Below are 16,611 nucleotides of genomic sequence, written 5' to 3' on the forward strand. Positions count from 1 at the left end.
TGCCTTCAGAAGTCAGTTAGAGTCCAGCTGTGTGTAATTTAGTCTCAGTATAAAGACAGCTATTCTCTGAAGGCCTCAGTGGTTTGTTAGAGAACACTAGTGAACAAACAGCATCATAAGGACCAAGGAACCAAGCAGGGTCAGGTTATAAAAACATATCCCAAGCTTTGAGCATCATAAGCAGCACTGCACAATCTATCATCCAAAAATAAAAAAAAGTATTCTACAACCTTTTCTACAAACCTACCAAGACATAGCCATTCGTCCAAACTGACAGAGCACTGATCAGAGAAGCAGCCAAGAGGCCCATGGTCACTCTGGAGGAGCTGCAGAAATCCACAGCTAACATGTGAGAATCTGTCTACAGGACAACTATCATAAGTCATGCGCTCCACAAATATGGTCTTTATGGAAGAGTGTCAAGAAGAAACATGTGAAGTGTTGTTTGCAGCTTCAGAAAACATGTGGAAGAAGGTGCTGTGCAGATGAGACCAATGTAAAACTTTCTGGCCTAAATGCAAAGCAAAGCTATATGAGAAGGAAAAGTAACACTGCTCATCACCCTGAACACACCATTTCAAAGGGCTAAATATACTATTGCACGTCACACTTTTTATATTTTTATTTAAAAGTTAAAATCTAAATAAAATACATTTAAGTTTGTGGTTGAAAGGTGACAAAATGCGGAAAAAGGTTTAAGGGGTATGGATAATTTTGTAATCCACTGTACTTCTTAAGATCTCAAGCATGGATCCCTTTAGGTCCTCCAGAAATACAGGCCATTCTACATTGCCCCCTAATTCTGAGTGTGTGAATAAATGGTTGTGTGTGGTATCCTGAGGTGGACTGGGATTCCTGCCATTATGCACAATAATTCCAGGTAGGCTCCAGATCCACTGAGACCATGACCAGGAAGAAGCAGATAAGAAGATGCATGGATGGATGGATTGGTGGATCTCAAGCCATTTAAGTAATACATTTGACTGTTTTCCCAAGATAAGAACATAATACACTGATTATAATTTTCAAACAATGAAATGGACTATGCAGTTTTTTCTCCTTATTATTGCCACTGTTTGAAAAACTATTAAAAAGCTGTTTTTGGTAAACTTTTAAATATTCTTGATATGGGATATAAAAAATCACAAATAATTCAGAACGCACACTTGACGCAATGCACACTGTCTATAGATTAATTAAACACCACTTTCAGAAGGGAGTGGTGCTTAAATCGAATGGAAATATCTTATCTTAATACTTCACTGGTTTAGTATTAGCAATTTGGTTTGGTTATTAAGAGAGTAGGCAAATGATCAAGCCAAATATTAATATTACATTAAATTGACTGTTTAAAATGCAAACAAATGAAACACAATAGTCAATATAGCCCATAAATCCCTCTTCACAGTTCCTCTTGCATCGTCTGCCACGGCCACTATCAAGTGTTTGTCCCACTTTATAATAAGTGTCCCTAAGTACTATGTAGTTACACGGTAACAATCCATGTAACTACAGTGTAACTACTGATGAAGTACACATTGTTACAGGTTAACTACAGAGGTACAGGTTATGTAATTACACATGTGTGTTAAGGTTAATTTTGACTTGTGTAAGTACACATGTGTACCAGGGTGAGCGTACTTACACATGTAATAGAGCAAGTGTACTTACACATGTGTAACAACGTGTGTGTACGCAATCAGCAGTACACATGTGTACTTACACAAGTCAAAACTAACCTTAATACCATAACCTTAATTACATAACCTGTTCCTCTGTAGTTAAACTGTAACAATGTGTACTTCATCAGTAGTTACACTGTAGTTACATGGATTGTTACCGTGTAACTACATAGTACTTAGGGACACTTATTATAAAGTGGGACCCAAGTGTTTAATTCTTTCTCCTTTATGCTTCTATTCAAACAACACCTATTTCAGGGAGGACCTTGCTTATTTCAGAAAGACCATGCTAAACCAAGTGCTGCATCCATTATAACAGCATGACCTGAATGCAGAATGAAGAGAGGCCTGAATGCAGTCCAGACCTTTCACCAAAATAATACAAAAATCAGGCTATAATCCTCCATCAGACAAGAAATAGTTAAGAAACTTCTCTCAAAACTCCAGAAACTGCTCTCCTCACTTCCCAGATCTTTACAGACTGCTGGTAAAAAGATGAAGAGCTACACTGTGTTAAACACAGTGGTAAACATGGTTCTGTCCCAATTATATTGAGATGTGTTGCAGCCATCACGTTTTAAATAAGTTGGTTAAATGGTTAAAATTAGGGCAGCAACATCTTGTCAATTAAAATAGATTATTAAAATAGTTGGCAACTAATTTAATTATTGATCAGTTTGGTCTACGCTATAATACACATAAGTACAGTTGCTTCCCCCCAATGTGGGGCAGGAAACCAACCAATACCATGGCAGTAAAGCACCGTTAAGCTGGATGCATGTTGGAGTCATGGGTGAAGGAAAGTCATGGTAAGTTCATAGTAAGTGCACTCTATTTCTTCTCTGGTACACTCTGGTAAAATTACTACAGTAGTTAAACAAGAAGTCTAATTTAATATATTCTAACCTATAATTCTGAAATTTAACCTTAAATATGGCCACTCAAGGGCGGCACGGTGGCGCAGTGGGTAGCACTTCCGCCTCACAGCAAGACGGCCTGGGTTCGATTCCCGGCTGGGGCAACCCGGGTCTTTCTGTGTGGAGTTTGCACGTTCTCCCTGTGTCTGCGTGGGTTTCCTCCGGGTGACGGCACGTTCAGGCTAATTGGAACTTGATTGAAATTGCCCCTTAGGTGTGAGTGTGTGAGTGAATGTGTCTGTTTGTCTGTCTGTGTCCGTCTGCCCTGCGATGGATTGGCGGCCTGTCCAGGGTGTATCCTGCCTTCCGCCCGATGCCTGCTGGGATAGGCTCCAGCACCCCCCCCCCCCGCACCCACCCCCGCGACCCTTCACGGACTAAGCGGTTGACAATGAGATGAGATGAGATGGCCACTCAACCAGCAGTTCCAAAACAAACTGTAGTTTTGGTCAAACTAATGTTAATGTTAATGCTAAAGTTCTATTTTGTCTCTTATTCAATGTTCCTAGATCCTGCTAGAGTAGTTAAACAAGATGAGTCTCGTTCTTTGTAAATTTATATCTCTCTCACATTTAGCAAACAGGTTAGTCTTAGTATCACCACCCCTCCAATTTTCCCTTCCACCATAAATGTTCCTAGAGCCTGCTAGAGTAGTTAATCAAGAAATGTTAAAAAATGTATATGTCACTCATGTTTTAGCAAGTTTTCAATTCCACCTTAAATGTAGCAGCAGTTAGCTATACATTCAGAGTAAAAGAGTAAAAAGTATCAAAAAGTTTGAGAATCACAGCTAAGTGTATATTTACATTACATACACTGTTGTTGTGTTATTAAATAATGCGGATAATAAAATGTATGTAACTGTTGGGTTGATTATTAATGTAAACAGTAATATTTTTAAACAAGGGTAAAATGTGTGGTTCTTATACAATTACAAGCATTAGTAGGCATTAGTGAAGACAGTTTGGTTTATTAAATACAATACAGGAAATCAAATTATGTTTTTCCTCTTCTTTTTCAATCAAAATGTGGATTCTGTGTTCTATTGTGAATAAAATATGGCTCTTTAAGGGTTTGCAAAACATTGCATTCGGGTTTTAGTTATATTTTACACAGCGCTCAAACTTTTTTATAGTGGGTTTATTTAAAATGTTTCTCTTCTTCCAAATACAATGACACAACTTACCTATGCAAGCATATTACACTTTTCATTTTGTGGTTTTATTATTACTATTGTTGTAATCTATAATAATGGACCACAGCCATATCAGAGGTTCTTATACAATTACAGTCATTAGTAAAGACAGTTTGGTTTATTAAATACAATGCAAGAAAAAATATATGCTTTTTCCTTATTTTTTTAATAAATAATCATTTAACTAAAAAAATGATTGACAGATTAATTGATCATCAAAATAATCACTACACCGTTACAGCTCTAGTACAAAGTATTCTGTGTTCTATTGTGAATATAATATGGCTCTTTAAGGTTTGCAAAACACTACAATAAGTGTTATTTATATTTTACACAGCGTCTCAACTTTTTTATAGTGAGTTCAATCAAAATGTTTCTCTTATTTCAAATATAGTGACACAACTTGGCTATGTGAGCATATTACACTATTAATTTTTATTTATTTTGTGTTATTATTATTTTATTATATTGTTGTAATCGATAATAATGGGTCCACGGTCAAACCAGAGGTTCTACACAAAGCAAATAAAATGCACCAATTTTAAGATAACTAATAAAAGTCAGCTTCGTGAAACTGCAAGACAGTACAAAAGAAATGTGACCCCATGGCCTTCAGAGCTTCTATACTAGAACACAAGCAGAAGCAGCATTTCATGAAATTATATGTGAGGTTGTAGCGCCACCTGTTGGATAGTAATTGTCAGCTTTTTCTGCTGAACCTTTCCTGCTCTACCTTTAAAACTACTTGTCTGATTTTGTGTAGGAACCACCTGTATTAGTAAATTAACTCATTGGAGCATGAACTTTACAAAACTATCACAACGCATAAAAACCTACATTAACCCTTTAACAGGCCTTTTAACAGGCCACAACTGCTGGTGATATAAAACCATTTTTCTCTGCAGTAAAATCAGTTATTTACGTTCTGAAAATGTTGATTGTTTTAGGGACTCCTACAGGAAACTTAGAGAAACTGCCTGTCCAGTTTCTACTCCACTTAATTAATTACAGATTAATAATCCTTACACTTTAATAAAGATATAAACACTAGGCAACTGTAATAAAACATTAGGAAAGGTTTGGAGGACAAAAACTTGTTTGATTTGTGTTCAGCAAAATATTGATTTTAAAATAAACTTTATGATTTATATTCATTATATTTTGACAGTTGAAGAATTACTTTTTTTTACTCAATTTCTATTACATTTACAATTAGAATTTTCTATAAGGTTTCTTATCAACCACAAAACCTTTGTATATAATTCTTGAATAGAAATTCTCTTGATATAGGTGTGTAATATCAGGCAAAAATAAAAATGCCTGCCTGCCTGCCTGCCTGTTAAGGGGTTAAAGCAGATCCTTAAAGCTGTAGAATGTTTTTAATTCTGTAGAATTTTCTGAAAAAAATGTAATTTCAGTAATTAAAAAATATATTGTATGTGTGTCCCCATGTTTTGCTCAATCATCTTTTAATTTCAAACTGCATAAAGTATGTGAACAGTTCCAGCAAAGCATGAAACCTGCACTTATTGATGTTGTTTCTTCTTCTGTTGGGAAACATGTGAAGGCAGGAAAATATATATAAACTATTATTATTTCGTATCAAAGTTTAATTATAAATCAACAGTATATTAATCCTTAAAATGAGTTTTAGACATGATGTTTGGACTGCTAATGGTTTAAAATGTTTATTGATGATTTTTTTCCATACTTAAAATGTATCAGCAATTCTGGGATCTATACATATTCTCCATTGACACTGTAGGAAAATTTCAATGTTATTCACATCCTTACCAGGGTTTTAATGTTACACCTGTTCAATCACAAAATGTAGCTCCAATTAATAAGAGGAAGCCACGTTTTATTTTGGCTATAGGAATTACCTAACCTTATTATTATTTTTACCTATTTGTTTTTATTATTATTATTATTATTTATAAGGCACATTGTAGGGCTCTCATGATTTGGGTGATACGAGTTTTTGCGCGATCACTGTGCGCCACCTGGTGGACATTTTTATAAATTGCAGGCAAAAATCCTAATCGTCTGGTCGGATTTAAGGTGGACCAGAACGTTTGAAACATCTTGAGGGTTGAAGAGAAAACTGCTATGAGGTTAATATTTTTGCGGAAACTGTTTATTGTGAGTTTAAGAAATGAAGAAAAACAATTGTGAAAGATTGTTATTTTTGTTTATTGCTGTTTTTTTTTTTTTTTTTTTACAAAAATGCCTATGTGTTCTCATTTTAATTTTTAACTTTGCAAACGTTTTTAATGCCATTTTAGCATGTTTACTTTTTTTTTATTTTTCAGGTGGCCTTAGTAGGGGCTGCGGTGGGCTTCGTGGTTCAGACAAATCCCACCGTTTTACAACTCTTGAGTACATTTCCTGACATCTGATGGTTATCGGTATTGATGTTCCCTCGCGGGCATGCCTGTTTTACGCTGTTCTCGTACGGCATGTCCTTGTTCTGCTGTTCCAGGCTTTTACTTCAAGATCAGCAAGCAAACATCCTTCATCCTCTGCATCCTCTCTATTATCACTTATTTTAATCAAACAGCAGAACGGAGGTTCCGCAAACAGCGCGCGCCGCTCCGGTAATGGGGTATTAATCTGGCTTTTTCTAACCGGGTTCAAAGCGACCGCGGGATGTGAAGCGGTTCGGGGTTTGTGAAGAGGCTCGTGCGTGTGTGGAGAGAGAGGGGCGGAGTCATGGCGAGGGGCGTGGCTGGCTGAGCTCCCAATCAGCATACAGAGAAACAAAGCCAGTCCACCTTAAAAAGTTTAGAGAGGCGCGTGCGTTACTAACTTCTGCATAAAACTTCTGCACGCAGAATTTAGTAGAGTTATGGGATGTTTTTAAAATACGAGTTTAGGCAACAACAAGCATATAAATCAGTTATTATTTAACTATATTATAAGAAATATTATTAAAAAAAGAAAAAAATTATTCTAAAAATGTCCAATCCAGTCCATTGTTATATATGTAGACTTTTTCTATTAAGTTCTGACTTGAGATGTTCAGTCCTCTTCATGATGTTTTTCCATGTTGTAATAATGCATTAAGTGGTTTATTTGATGATTTTAGTGTTTTTTTTTTCCATATAAAAGTGTATTATTATTATATGACATACGGTTTACAGTATTATGACTTCTGTATATATCTATATATGGTATTTTAATGTTTTATAAATACTTCAGTGTTCTATTTGAAGACTTTAGTGTTAAAAAAATTTACTTAAAAGTTTTAAATGATGACTACTAAGTGTATTATATAGAGTTAAATTTGAGAACTTCAGTTTATTCTTCAGTATCTTTAATGTTCTAAGTATGGCCTTAATGTATTGTATGATATCAGTGTGTTTTTTCAGTGTAAGATTCAGTGTGGTATATGATAAATTCAGAGTATAATACATTATGATGAGCAGCATGATGTGAAGATCTCAGTGTTCTTTATGGAGATTTGAGTGTAGAGTTTGAGTGCTCCACTGTGCTGTATGAATAGAAAAGGTTTAGTAATAGAGAGAGAAGTGTGTGAGTCTCTCTAAAGGGTTAAAAGGTGGAGAGTTGGAGAGTGAGGTGGAGGGAGGTGGAGGGGTTTTTGGTGCCGCTCCGCTGTGATTAATGCCGGTGGCCGAGCTCCAGGCCTCTGCTGCGTGGAGCTGCGCACGAGGAGCTCGGGGCCGTCTGATCAAAGAGGCTCCAGGAAGGGGGTGGTCCCGACAGGGGGACATAAATAGCGAGCCGGGAGCTGGAGGTTAAGAGAGAAGGAGAAGCGGAGTAAAGAAGGGCGGTGGAGGAGGCGCTGAAGTGCGGATGGGAATAAAGCTGCGGGAACTTTAGCGCTGAGAGTTTAGTCTGAATCCTCCGCGCAAAAACTGAAGAAGAGAGATTTTTATTTTTGCACAAGTTTGATTTCTTTTCTGTGATCTGTATCGGTACTCGAGCAAACACTGGCACTGGATTTCTGCTAGATTTCTGTTTTTATCAGGTTCTGATTTTTGCCATTTTTAACGCGAACCGCACATTTGATCTGGACTTTTCGTAATAGAAATATTTTTTAAAGTTTTGCTCTTTTTCTCAGGACTTTTTTTGCGTTCTTTTGCAACTTTTTACAACTTTCTAACTTTCTACAAACGTTCCTGTTCGCTTCAGTTCAACTTTCTGAAGGAATATGTTGAGTTTACTGCTTGTGCTCCTCGCTGCCGCTTGCACTGTGGTGTCAGCGCAGGGCGCGTGGGAGGAGACCACCGTGGTCCCGGTACGTCTGGATGCCACTGACACCGATGCCGACTCCCAGAAGCTCGTGTACCAGCTGGACGTGTTCGGCAAGCGGACGGTGCTGGAGCTCGAGCCCGACCGGACGTTCCTGGCGCCCGGCTTCGTCTTCCACGAGATCGGCAAAACCGAGGGGAACCGGGAACCGGACAGTGCCGGTCAGGAGCGCTGCTTCTACTCGGGGACGGTGCGCGGAGAACCGGAGTCCGCCGCAGCCATCAACGCGTGCGACGGGCTGAGAGGCGGCTTCTACACCGGCGGCGAAGAGTTCTTCATCCAGCCCGTCGGCGCCAACGCCTCCACCGCGGACCTGCACGTTATCCGCCGGAGGAGCCGAGCGGGGGCCGCCGGCTCCAAGTGCGGAGTCAACGAGGAGGAGGAGAAGGTTCCCGAGCACAAGGAGCCCGGATCAGATCAGCGGAGCAGCCCGACGGACTCGCAAGGTAAGCGGGTTCAGTAGAAAGCCGGCGGTTGCGCGATATATCGGTAATCATTATCGAGATACTAAGGCAGCTCAATACTAAAATATCTATATTTTCGATTTTTTTGTGGGTTTAAAAAATAAACGATTGATCTTGACACAAAAAAATCAGGAATGCACAGAATACATGTAAATTAAAAATATTAGCTCAGAAAACGAAAAATATTCTCAGTCATTTATACTGAACAATGACTAATTTGTGTTAAGTCATATTGTGCTTCATTCATAGTTTAGTATTCAATATATATATATATTTTTTAATAATAAAAAATAAATGAATTAAAGTGAAACCTTTAAAAATCAGTAATCAGTAATTTGGTAATGTTTCATTTTGTTCATTTTTGAGCACTCAGTGTTAGTGTTAGTTTTCATTTCATTGCTTTACATACATACCCAACAATGTATGTGTCAGTAAATGTGTCACATAATTTGGCACTCAGAAAGGTTTCAGATTTTGCAGTCACGTTAAAAGATCTTAAAATGCAAGCTCCCAAACAAATAACAAAACTATAAACTGCTTTTTATTGTAATTTGACCTAATTTTGACTGGGTGTTTGGATGAACCAGGGATCTGACAAAAGGTATTAAATTATTTGGCTTAAACACAACACAGATCAGTCTTTAACCATGATCTATCAAAGTTTTCAATTCAAATATATATATTTCACAGTCCCGGCATGTCACATGGTGCTTTGTCTGTATCTCGCTGCCCTAGAGGAGAGCCACTTTTCCCGTATGAGTCTCTTTCTGCTCACCCTCCAGTAAACTCTATAAACTCAGTGACTCCGCAGCATCCAGGGTGTGCTTGGCACATACTGACTGAATTTGGCAGGCTCAAGGGCTTTTTATGTCTACCCCAGGTCTCCAGCTGTTACTAAACGTGAAGCTTACACAAGATGCTCCTCACAGGAGTGAAAAAAAGGTTTCAAAAGTCTGGAAAAAAGGCTTATTTTACATGGCAAAAAACTTGCTAAAAGTGTGGTTAGGGTTAACTGGAATGAGGCAGGGGGAAAGGAGGGTGGAAAGGGGAGTTCTGAGAAGGCGGGAGGCTCTGAGCTGGTGAGGCGTGTAAGCTCGCCTCCTGATACGGCGCGTGTAGGTCAGCACCGACAGACATTTTCTCCAGGAGGATTGTGGATGGCGCAAGTTTTCTGCCAACTTTCCCCCTTGAAAGTGCCCCAGTTTAGGAAACTGAAGCTGAGTGATGGTACAAGTTCTGAACAAGCTGTTTTCTCTTGCTTGGAAAGACATAATATTCAAGGGCTATTCCTAAAAGCTTTTTAAAATGTGTATTTAGAAAATATAATAACTACAGGCAGAGATATAATATGTATGTTTGTTTCTTTCTTTCAGCACACCATCGATCCCGTCGCTTTGTGTCCACCCCACGATACCTGGAGATCATGATAGTGGCAGACAAGTCTATGGCCGACTTCCACAAAGAGGGTCTGAAGCCTTACCTGCTGACTATAATGGCAGTTGCCTCTCGCCTTTACCGCCACCCAACCATCCACAACTCCATCTCACTGGCCGTGGTGAAGCTGCTGGTGGTGCACAATGAAAAACATGGACCAGATGTTTCTCAAAATGCTGCTCTCACCCTGAGGAACTTCTGCCAGTGGCAAAGGCAGCACAACCCTGCAAGCGATCGCCACCCGGAGCACTATGATACAGCAGTGCTGTTCACAAGACAGGTAAAGACCAAATTCACAGTAGAAAATGAGTTTATAAGTGTATTTGAAAAACTGTGATTATAAAACAGACAGATAATAATGTATCTTTTGATGTTTCTTAATTCTTTAGGATCTTTGTGGAGCTCACTCTTGCGACACACTGGGCATGGCCGATGTTGGCACAGTATGTGATCCTGACCGGAGCTGCTCTATAATCGAGGATGATGGACTGCAAGCAGCCTTCACTGTGGCACATGAGCTTGGTAAGAACTGATGCCCTGTCAATGGAATGACAACAACATACATATAAAATATTATGCATGAAGAAGTTCTTGAAGAAGTTCTTACAAGCTTGATTCTATCTTTCTGTAGGTCATGTGTTCAACATGCCCCATGACGATGCCAAACAGTGTGCTAGTGTCAATGGTGATCATTGGAGTTCTCACATGATGGCTTCTACTCTTTCCAACCTGAATCAGTTGCAACCCTGGTCTCCTTGTAGTGCCCTGATGGTCACCTCCTTCCTGGACAATGGCCATGGCCAGTGTCTGCTGGACAAGCCCCAGAAACCTCAACAATTACCCCAGGCTCTGCCAGGTTCTGAGTATGATGCTGACAAACAGTGTCGTCTCACATTTGGAGAAGAGTCACAGCATTGTCCCGACCTGAGCACCACCTGTGCAGCTTTGTGGTGCACTGTTACTACTTCCAGCGGTCTGCTGGTGTGCCAAACCAAGAACTTTCCATGGGCTGATGGAACACCATGTGGGCATGACAGCTACTGCATGGCAGGCCAGTGTCTGAGCAAGAGTGAAGCCGCTGCCTATCAGGTAGGCACTCGTTTGTGCAGTATTTTGTCAGAACTATAATTTGTACATCAGTCACAGTTTCTGAACAACTTTGTTCTTCATGTCTGACAGTTTCTCATTCTTGTTATTTCAGACTCCAGTCAATGGTGGATGGGGATCTTGGGGAGATTGGGGAGATTGCTCACGCACCTGTGGTGGTGGTGTACAGTACTCTTTCAGAGACTGTGACAACCCCTTACCCAAGAATGGAGGCAAATACTGCGAAGGGAAAAGAATTCAGTACAGATCCTGCAATACCGAAGCCTGTCCTGACACCAATGGTGAGTGGAAGACAATCCTTTACAAATGTACAAAATGTACAGAAAAACATATCACGATTTTTTCACTTGTAACTAACATGAACATCCAATTCTCTGCACAGGTTTAACCTTCCGAGAAGAGCAGTGTTTGGCTCACAATGACCTCTCCTCCCAAGTGTCATTTGGCTCTGGTGAAGGTGTTGAGTGGGTGCCGAAGTACGCTGGGGTATCACCCAAGGACCGTTGCAAGCTGGTTTGCAGGGCAAAGGGAACAGGCTACTTCTTCATTCTCAAGCCAAAGGTAAGTAGGCGACTTACACTTGCAAATTTGCAACAAATAAATTAAGATAAATATTGCAAGTTTGAAATGGAACACTGCATTAAACTTTTTTGTTGGTTCTTTGCTGCCCTCAGGTGGCTGATGGAACACCCTGCACCCCAGACTCCACCTCAGTCTGTGTCCAAGGCCAGTGTGTCAAGGCCGGATGTGATCGTGAGATTGGCTCAAACAAGCGGTTTGATAAATGTGGCGTTTGTGGAGGGGACGGATCCACTTGCAAAAAAGTGTCTGGATCACTGGAACGTGCAAGGTAAGCAAATGACCCTGTATTTTATTGAAATTTGTCGGTTAAATCTTATCAACATAAATGTGCTAGTTCTTATTAGGTCCAAGCTAGGATTCTGACATTTGTTTCCTTCATGATTTCAGGCCTGGCTATCAGGATGTGGTGATAATCCCTGCCGGTGCCACCAACCTTGATGTCAAGCAGCGGTCCCCCGGTGGCCGCCGCCAAGACAACAGCTACCTGGCAGTCCGTCGGCAAGACGGCACCTACCTACTAAATGGTGAATACAAACTTACAACACTGGAGACTGACATCTCCCTGCGAGGGGCACTTCTGCGCTACAGTGGTTCCTCAGCCTCTCTAGAACGTATTCGCAGCTTTGCTCCTCTTCCAGAGCCACTAACAATCCAGGTACTGTCAGTAGGGGACTCTCCTCGTCCTCGTGTGAAGTACAGCTACTTTGCACCACGTCCTGCTTCTAGTCCATCTGGCTCAAAACAGCGTTCCATCAACGCCATCGGAGAAGCTGGAGGTGCAGAGTGGACCCTGCGCGAATGGGGACCCTGCTCACAGACCTGCGGCGAAGGTACACAGATGAGGGACGTGCTCTGTCTTGATGCTCAGGGCAGACCGTCGAAAGACTGCCCTGAAGAGCTGCGACCTCCTTCCTCTCGGCCTTGTGTCATGCAGGCTTGCCCGTCCTGGCAGGTGGGAGAGTGGTCAGCCTGCTCCAAGACCTGTGGTCGAGGCTTCCGGAAACGTTCATTGCGCTGCGTGGGGCACAATGGTCACACCTTGTCCCACGACAGCTGCAACGCAAAGGATCGGCCTCGACCCCTACTGGACTTGTGCATTAATAGTACCTGTTAAGACTGGTTAGGACTAAAAGCAACCTCGAATGACTGTAATCCTGCTAGTTGCATCTGAAGCAGAGCAATGCAGGTTCTTGGGATCCAAAGGGCCCCCCTTATGACGGTGACTGCAAATCCCACCATCTAGTGCTACAACTCCCACTCCTCCAACACTGGGAACAGGGCACAAAGCTGGCACACTGTGTACCTGTAAAAAAAAAAAAAAGCTAAGATGGAGGAAGAGTTTATGGACGCTACAAGGACACGTGTGCTGCTTACGGTGCTGTTGTCGTGCCATGAGTGTGTTTTAAATTGAATGATTGTATGAAAAGCTCTAGTTTATGTATTTGTACTGTCTGTCTGAGCTGGACTAGACAGACAGGGTTGCTTCCCTGCAGGAACGATTATGAGAGGATTCACAAAGGTGCATTGGCTACAGTAGAAAGCAGTAGTTGGGACTTAGCAAGGGAAACCTTTATAAAGGGCCAACAGTTGGTACTCCTGCTACTAATTCCGACATTTTTGTTACTAGCATACCGAGCACATATTTTACAGATGCCTTCTTGCCAAAACCCACTCCGCACCTCACCTCACCTCACGTAGACACAAAAGCTGCTATTCCTTTTAGCTACAGCTAGTACACACAGTTAGCGCACAGGTTGATAATGCTGTCGTTTTCAAAGCCATACCCTATCATGAGGGAACAAAAAAATGGAGAGGAGAGAGTCCAAAGATCACGGTTTCTGTATCTGAGGAGTGAGTGCTGGTGTGTTCTGAAGAGTGAGCGAAGAGTGCGCGAGAGTTTGAAAGAGTGACTGTGTGAATGTCTGTGTGAGGGCATATTTTGGAGATGGGTGAGGGACTTCTCTCCTGCTACTACTTCATAAGTAAGTCTCTCGTGCCTTCCAAGAAGGTGTCATCTTAAAGACGTATTTCTTTGTTGTTGTTGTTGTTGTTTTTTGTACAGAATATCCAACACTTATTTATTTTTGTACAGCCTGTTTAATATAATCTTGTGGCTTTTCTATTATTATTGTATTTCTATTTGTTATTATTATTATTGAAATAACAGAAGGATGTATATTATATTAGAGTATTTATACAGTTATTATAAATGGTCTTAGGTTTATGAATAAAGTATCACATTGACCTGTGAACTGTCATCAGTTGTGTGTCTCATTAATATTGAACCATTACACTCAGCAAATACATCACACTCAAGAGCAATTACACAAATCTTGGTACACTTAGCACTTAGCTTGACACTGCTATGTGCAACTAGTAGCATCATGCTACTTATGCTAACTTTTTATTGTTGTATCATGTCATTTAGACAAGGCAAGATTATTTGAATAGCACATTTCATAAACAGTGGCACAGTAAACAATTATTATATACTAATGCATAAAATACTAAATGTGCAAGAATACACAAAACATACAGTAAATTAAAAAAAAAATACGATTTAATATATAAATAAATAAATTATTTTTAAAAAAGCACAATTAAACATACATCCTACTTAAACGAATGGAGCACAATGCTCTACATATATTTGCACTAAGTGTACCTAGTAGCATTGTGCTATTTACACTAATTGTACCTAATAGCACCATGCTATTTATGCTAAGTGTACCTAATAACACCAATCAATTCATACTAAATACAGTATGACGTACACTTAGCATAAGTAGCATGATGCTACTAGATACACTTAGCGTAAATATAAGCAGGTACAATTTGCACCAGTAAGTAAACACTGTATTTTCAGTCATTTTACAGTTATCATGAATAGCATAGTGTTTCGAGGTACACTTAGTGTACAAACCCTGCTAATAAATCCAGCCCAAGACCAGAAAAAAACAGGCTAGCTTGTTAACTAGCTCCAGGTATGTTTTTCTGGCTGGATTTTTAGCAGGATAGTAAGTTTACTCTGCATGGTGTTATATGGTTAAATAGCAAAATATCACAATTTCATTTTTTCCATATATGTTTTATTTCAATTAAACATGGTACGGAAAATAAAAGAATACAGAAATATAAACAGGACAGTATTATAAACCGAATATGAGAATCAGACTCACATCCCTGAAGTTCTGGAACTGTGGTGTTGAACACACACACCCTGCCACCTCCTACAGTAATAAAATAGAGTACAGCATGTTCACTGAGCTTCCTGGAGGCTGGAGGGCCCTGAAGCCTCTGCTGCTACAGAGTACGTCAAGAACCAGCCTGATTAAAATCCTTTAAAGTAGTGATTTATAGAGTGTTCTAGAGGTATCTGGTGATTTCAGAGGCTCTATTTACTTCACACAGCCAGAAACACTTTTACATCTAACTATATACTTATATTTATGAGTAAAAGAAACTGCAGTATTGTGCAAAAGTAAATTGTGCAGTAAAGTCACTAGAAAGGACAGTAGCTTTAATTTCTATAGGCAGTTTTTTTGTGTGTCAGAATATATTATATATATATTATATAAATAATAAATTGATTTAGACTTAGACAGGTTTGTTTTCTGACATATAAATTCGCACAAAAGTATCACAAAAGTTCGAATATTCTCATGCTACCTAGAAAATTATTTTGTACAATTAATTTAAACACAAGTTATACAATCTGTTTGAATTCTATTTTAAATCCTACCGTACTGGACTTTCTTATCAAAAAGCACAGTTTTTATTCAGTGTCCTCTGTAGTTTCTGTACTGAGTTAGACAAGGCTTAGTGAGACTAAAAGAATTGTATTCAGAGCAAACCAGCAGGGGTCACTGTAACCTTTATTAGTCCAATTTTTCTGACAGTTTGATACAGAAAATTAGTATATATAAACTTCCATTTGCGCTTTTTTTATTTGGTGAAGTAAATAATTTATTTTTCCAATTGTATAGTTTGTTATTTCTGCCCTAAATATATATATATATATATATATATATATATTCTTTTTTTTTCAGTTTTCTATTTTTGCATTATGTAACTGGATTATGCCATCAGACTGGGGGAAAATATTATATATTTTTCATACAAATATTAAAATAAAAGAATATTATAGTTATATTATAATATAGTAAGCCTATTATATTATATAGAATACCATGGCCCATTTTACCTTACAGCAAAACTTTCCATGGCCGCCAGGAATATTTTATTTTAAATAAAATACAGCTAAACCATCAATAAGTTTGGCCTTTGCATTACCTTTGTGGTGCACTTGGGGACCGCGGCTCTAGAGAGGAGAATGCCTATTTAAAAATTATTTGGCGTTTTTAGACACTAGAGGGCGCTCTGGAGTCAGTTCAAAATGAATAGGTTCATAGAGCAAAATCAAAGTTTATGGATGTTTGATCTTTTTTATACTGAAAAATGTCTAATTTTCATAACAAATAAGAACATTAAATGCTTCAGCACCACAAACATAAATGTAGAGCTTTTAAATTACAGCATTTTAAACAAGCTTTAAATGTAACACCATGCCTGATTCACCAGTTGACCAATCCTGCTTTAGAGCGACTAACATGCAGAAAATGCAGAAATACAGAAATCAATAGATGAATAAATAAATTAATATTGAAATAAATATATAAATAAATGCAGAAATAAATAAATAAATACATGTAGAAATAAACAAATAAGTGTAGAAATACATCAATAAATAAACTTGAATAAAAAAATGCAGAAAAAGCCCCAAATAAAGGTTTATCCATGAAAATATGTAAATAGATTACTAATATAATTTTATGTGTGTACTTTTTAATGATTTCTATTATTAAAATTATTAAAATGCTTTTTTCTACTATGTGTTTGTTTATTTGTTTGTTTGTTTGTTTGTTTGTTTATTCATTTACATTTGCATTTATTAA

The 16,611-nt window shown here is 38.9% G+C and overlaps 1 protein-coding gene across 1 annotated transcript; it reads left to right on the plus strand.

The window, feature by feature from the left end:
- Positions 1-7,470: 7,470 nt before the first annotated feature.
- adamts1 (ADAM metallopeptidase with thrombospondin type 1 motif, 1) lies at positions 7,471-13,914 on the plus strand. The gene is made up of 8 exons (XM_007237758.4): positions 7,471-8,515; positions 9,907-10,247; positions 10,357-10,489; positions 10,599-11,056; positions 11,169-11,355; positions 11,457-11,635; positions 11,749-11,924; positions 12,044-13,914. The coding sequence occupies exons 1-8, from the start codon at positions 7,969-7,971 to the stop codon at positions 12,768-12,770; spliced, it is 2,748 nt and encodes a 915-aa protein (XP_007237820.1). The 5' UTR covers positions 7,471-7,968; the 3' UTR covers positions 12,771-13,914.
- The last annotated feature ends 2,697 nt before the right edge of the window (positions 13,915-16,611 follow it).

Source organism: Astyanax mexicanus, chromosome 21 (genome assembly GCF_023375975.1).
Source record: "Astyanax mexicanus isolate ESR-SI-001 chromosome 21, AstMex3_surface, whole genome shotgun sequence".
Classification (NCBI taxonomy): Eukaryota; Metazoa; Chordata; class Actinopteri; order Characiformes; family Acestrorhamphidae; genus Astyanax; species Astyanax mexicanus.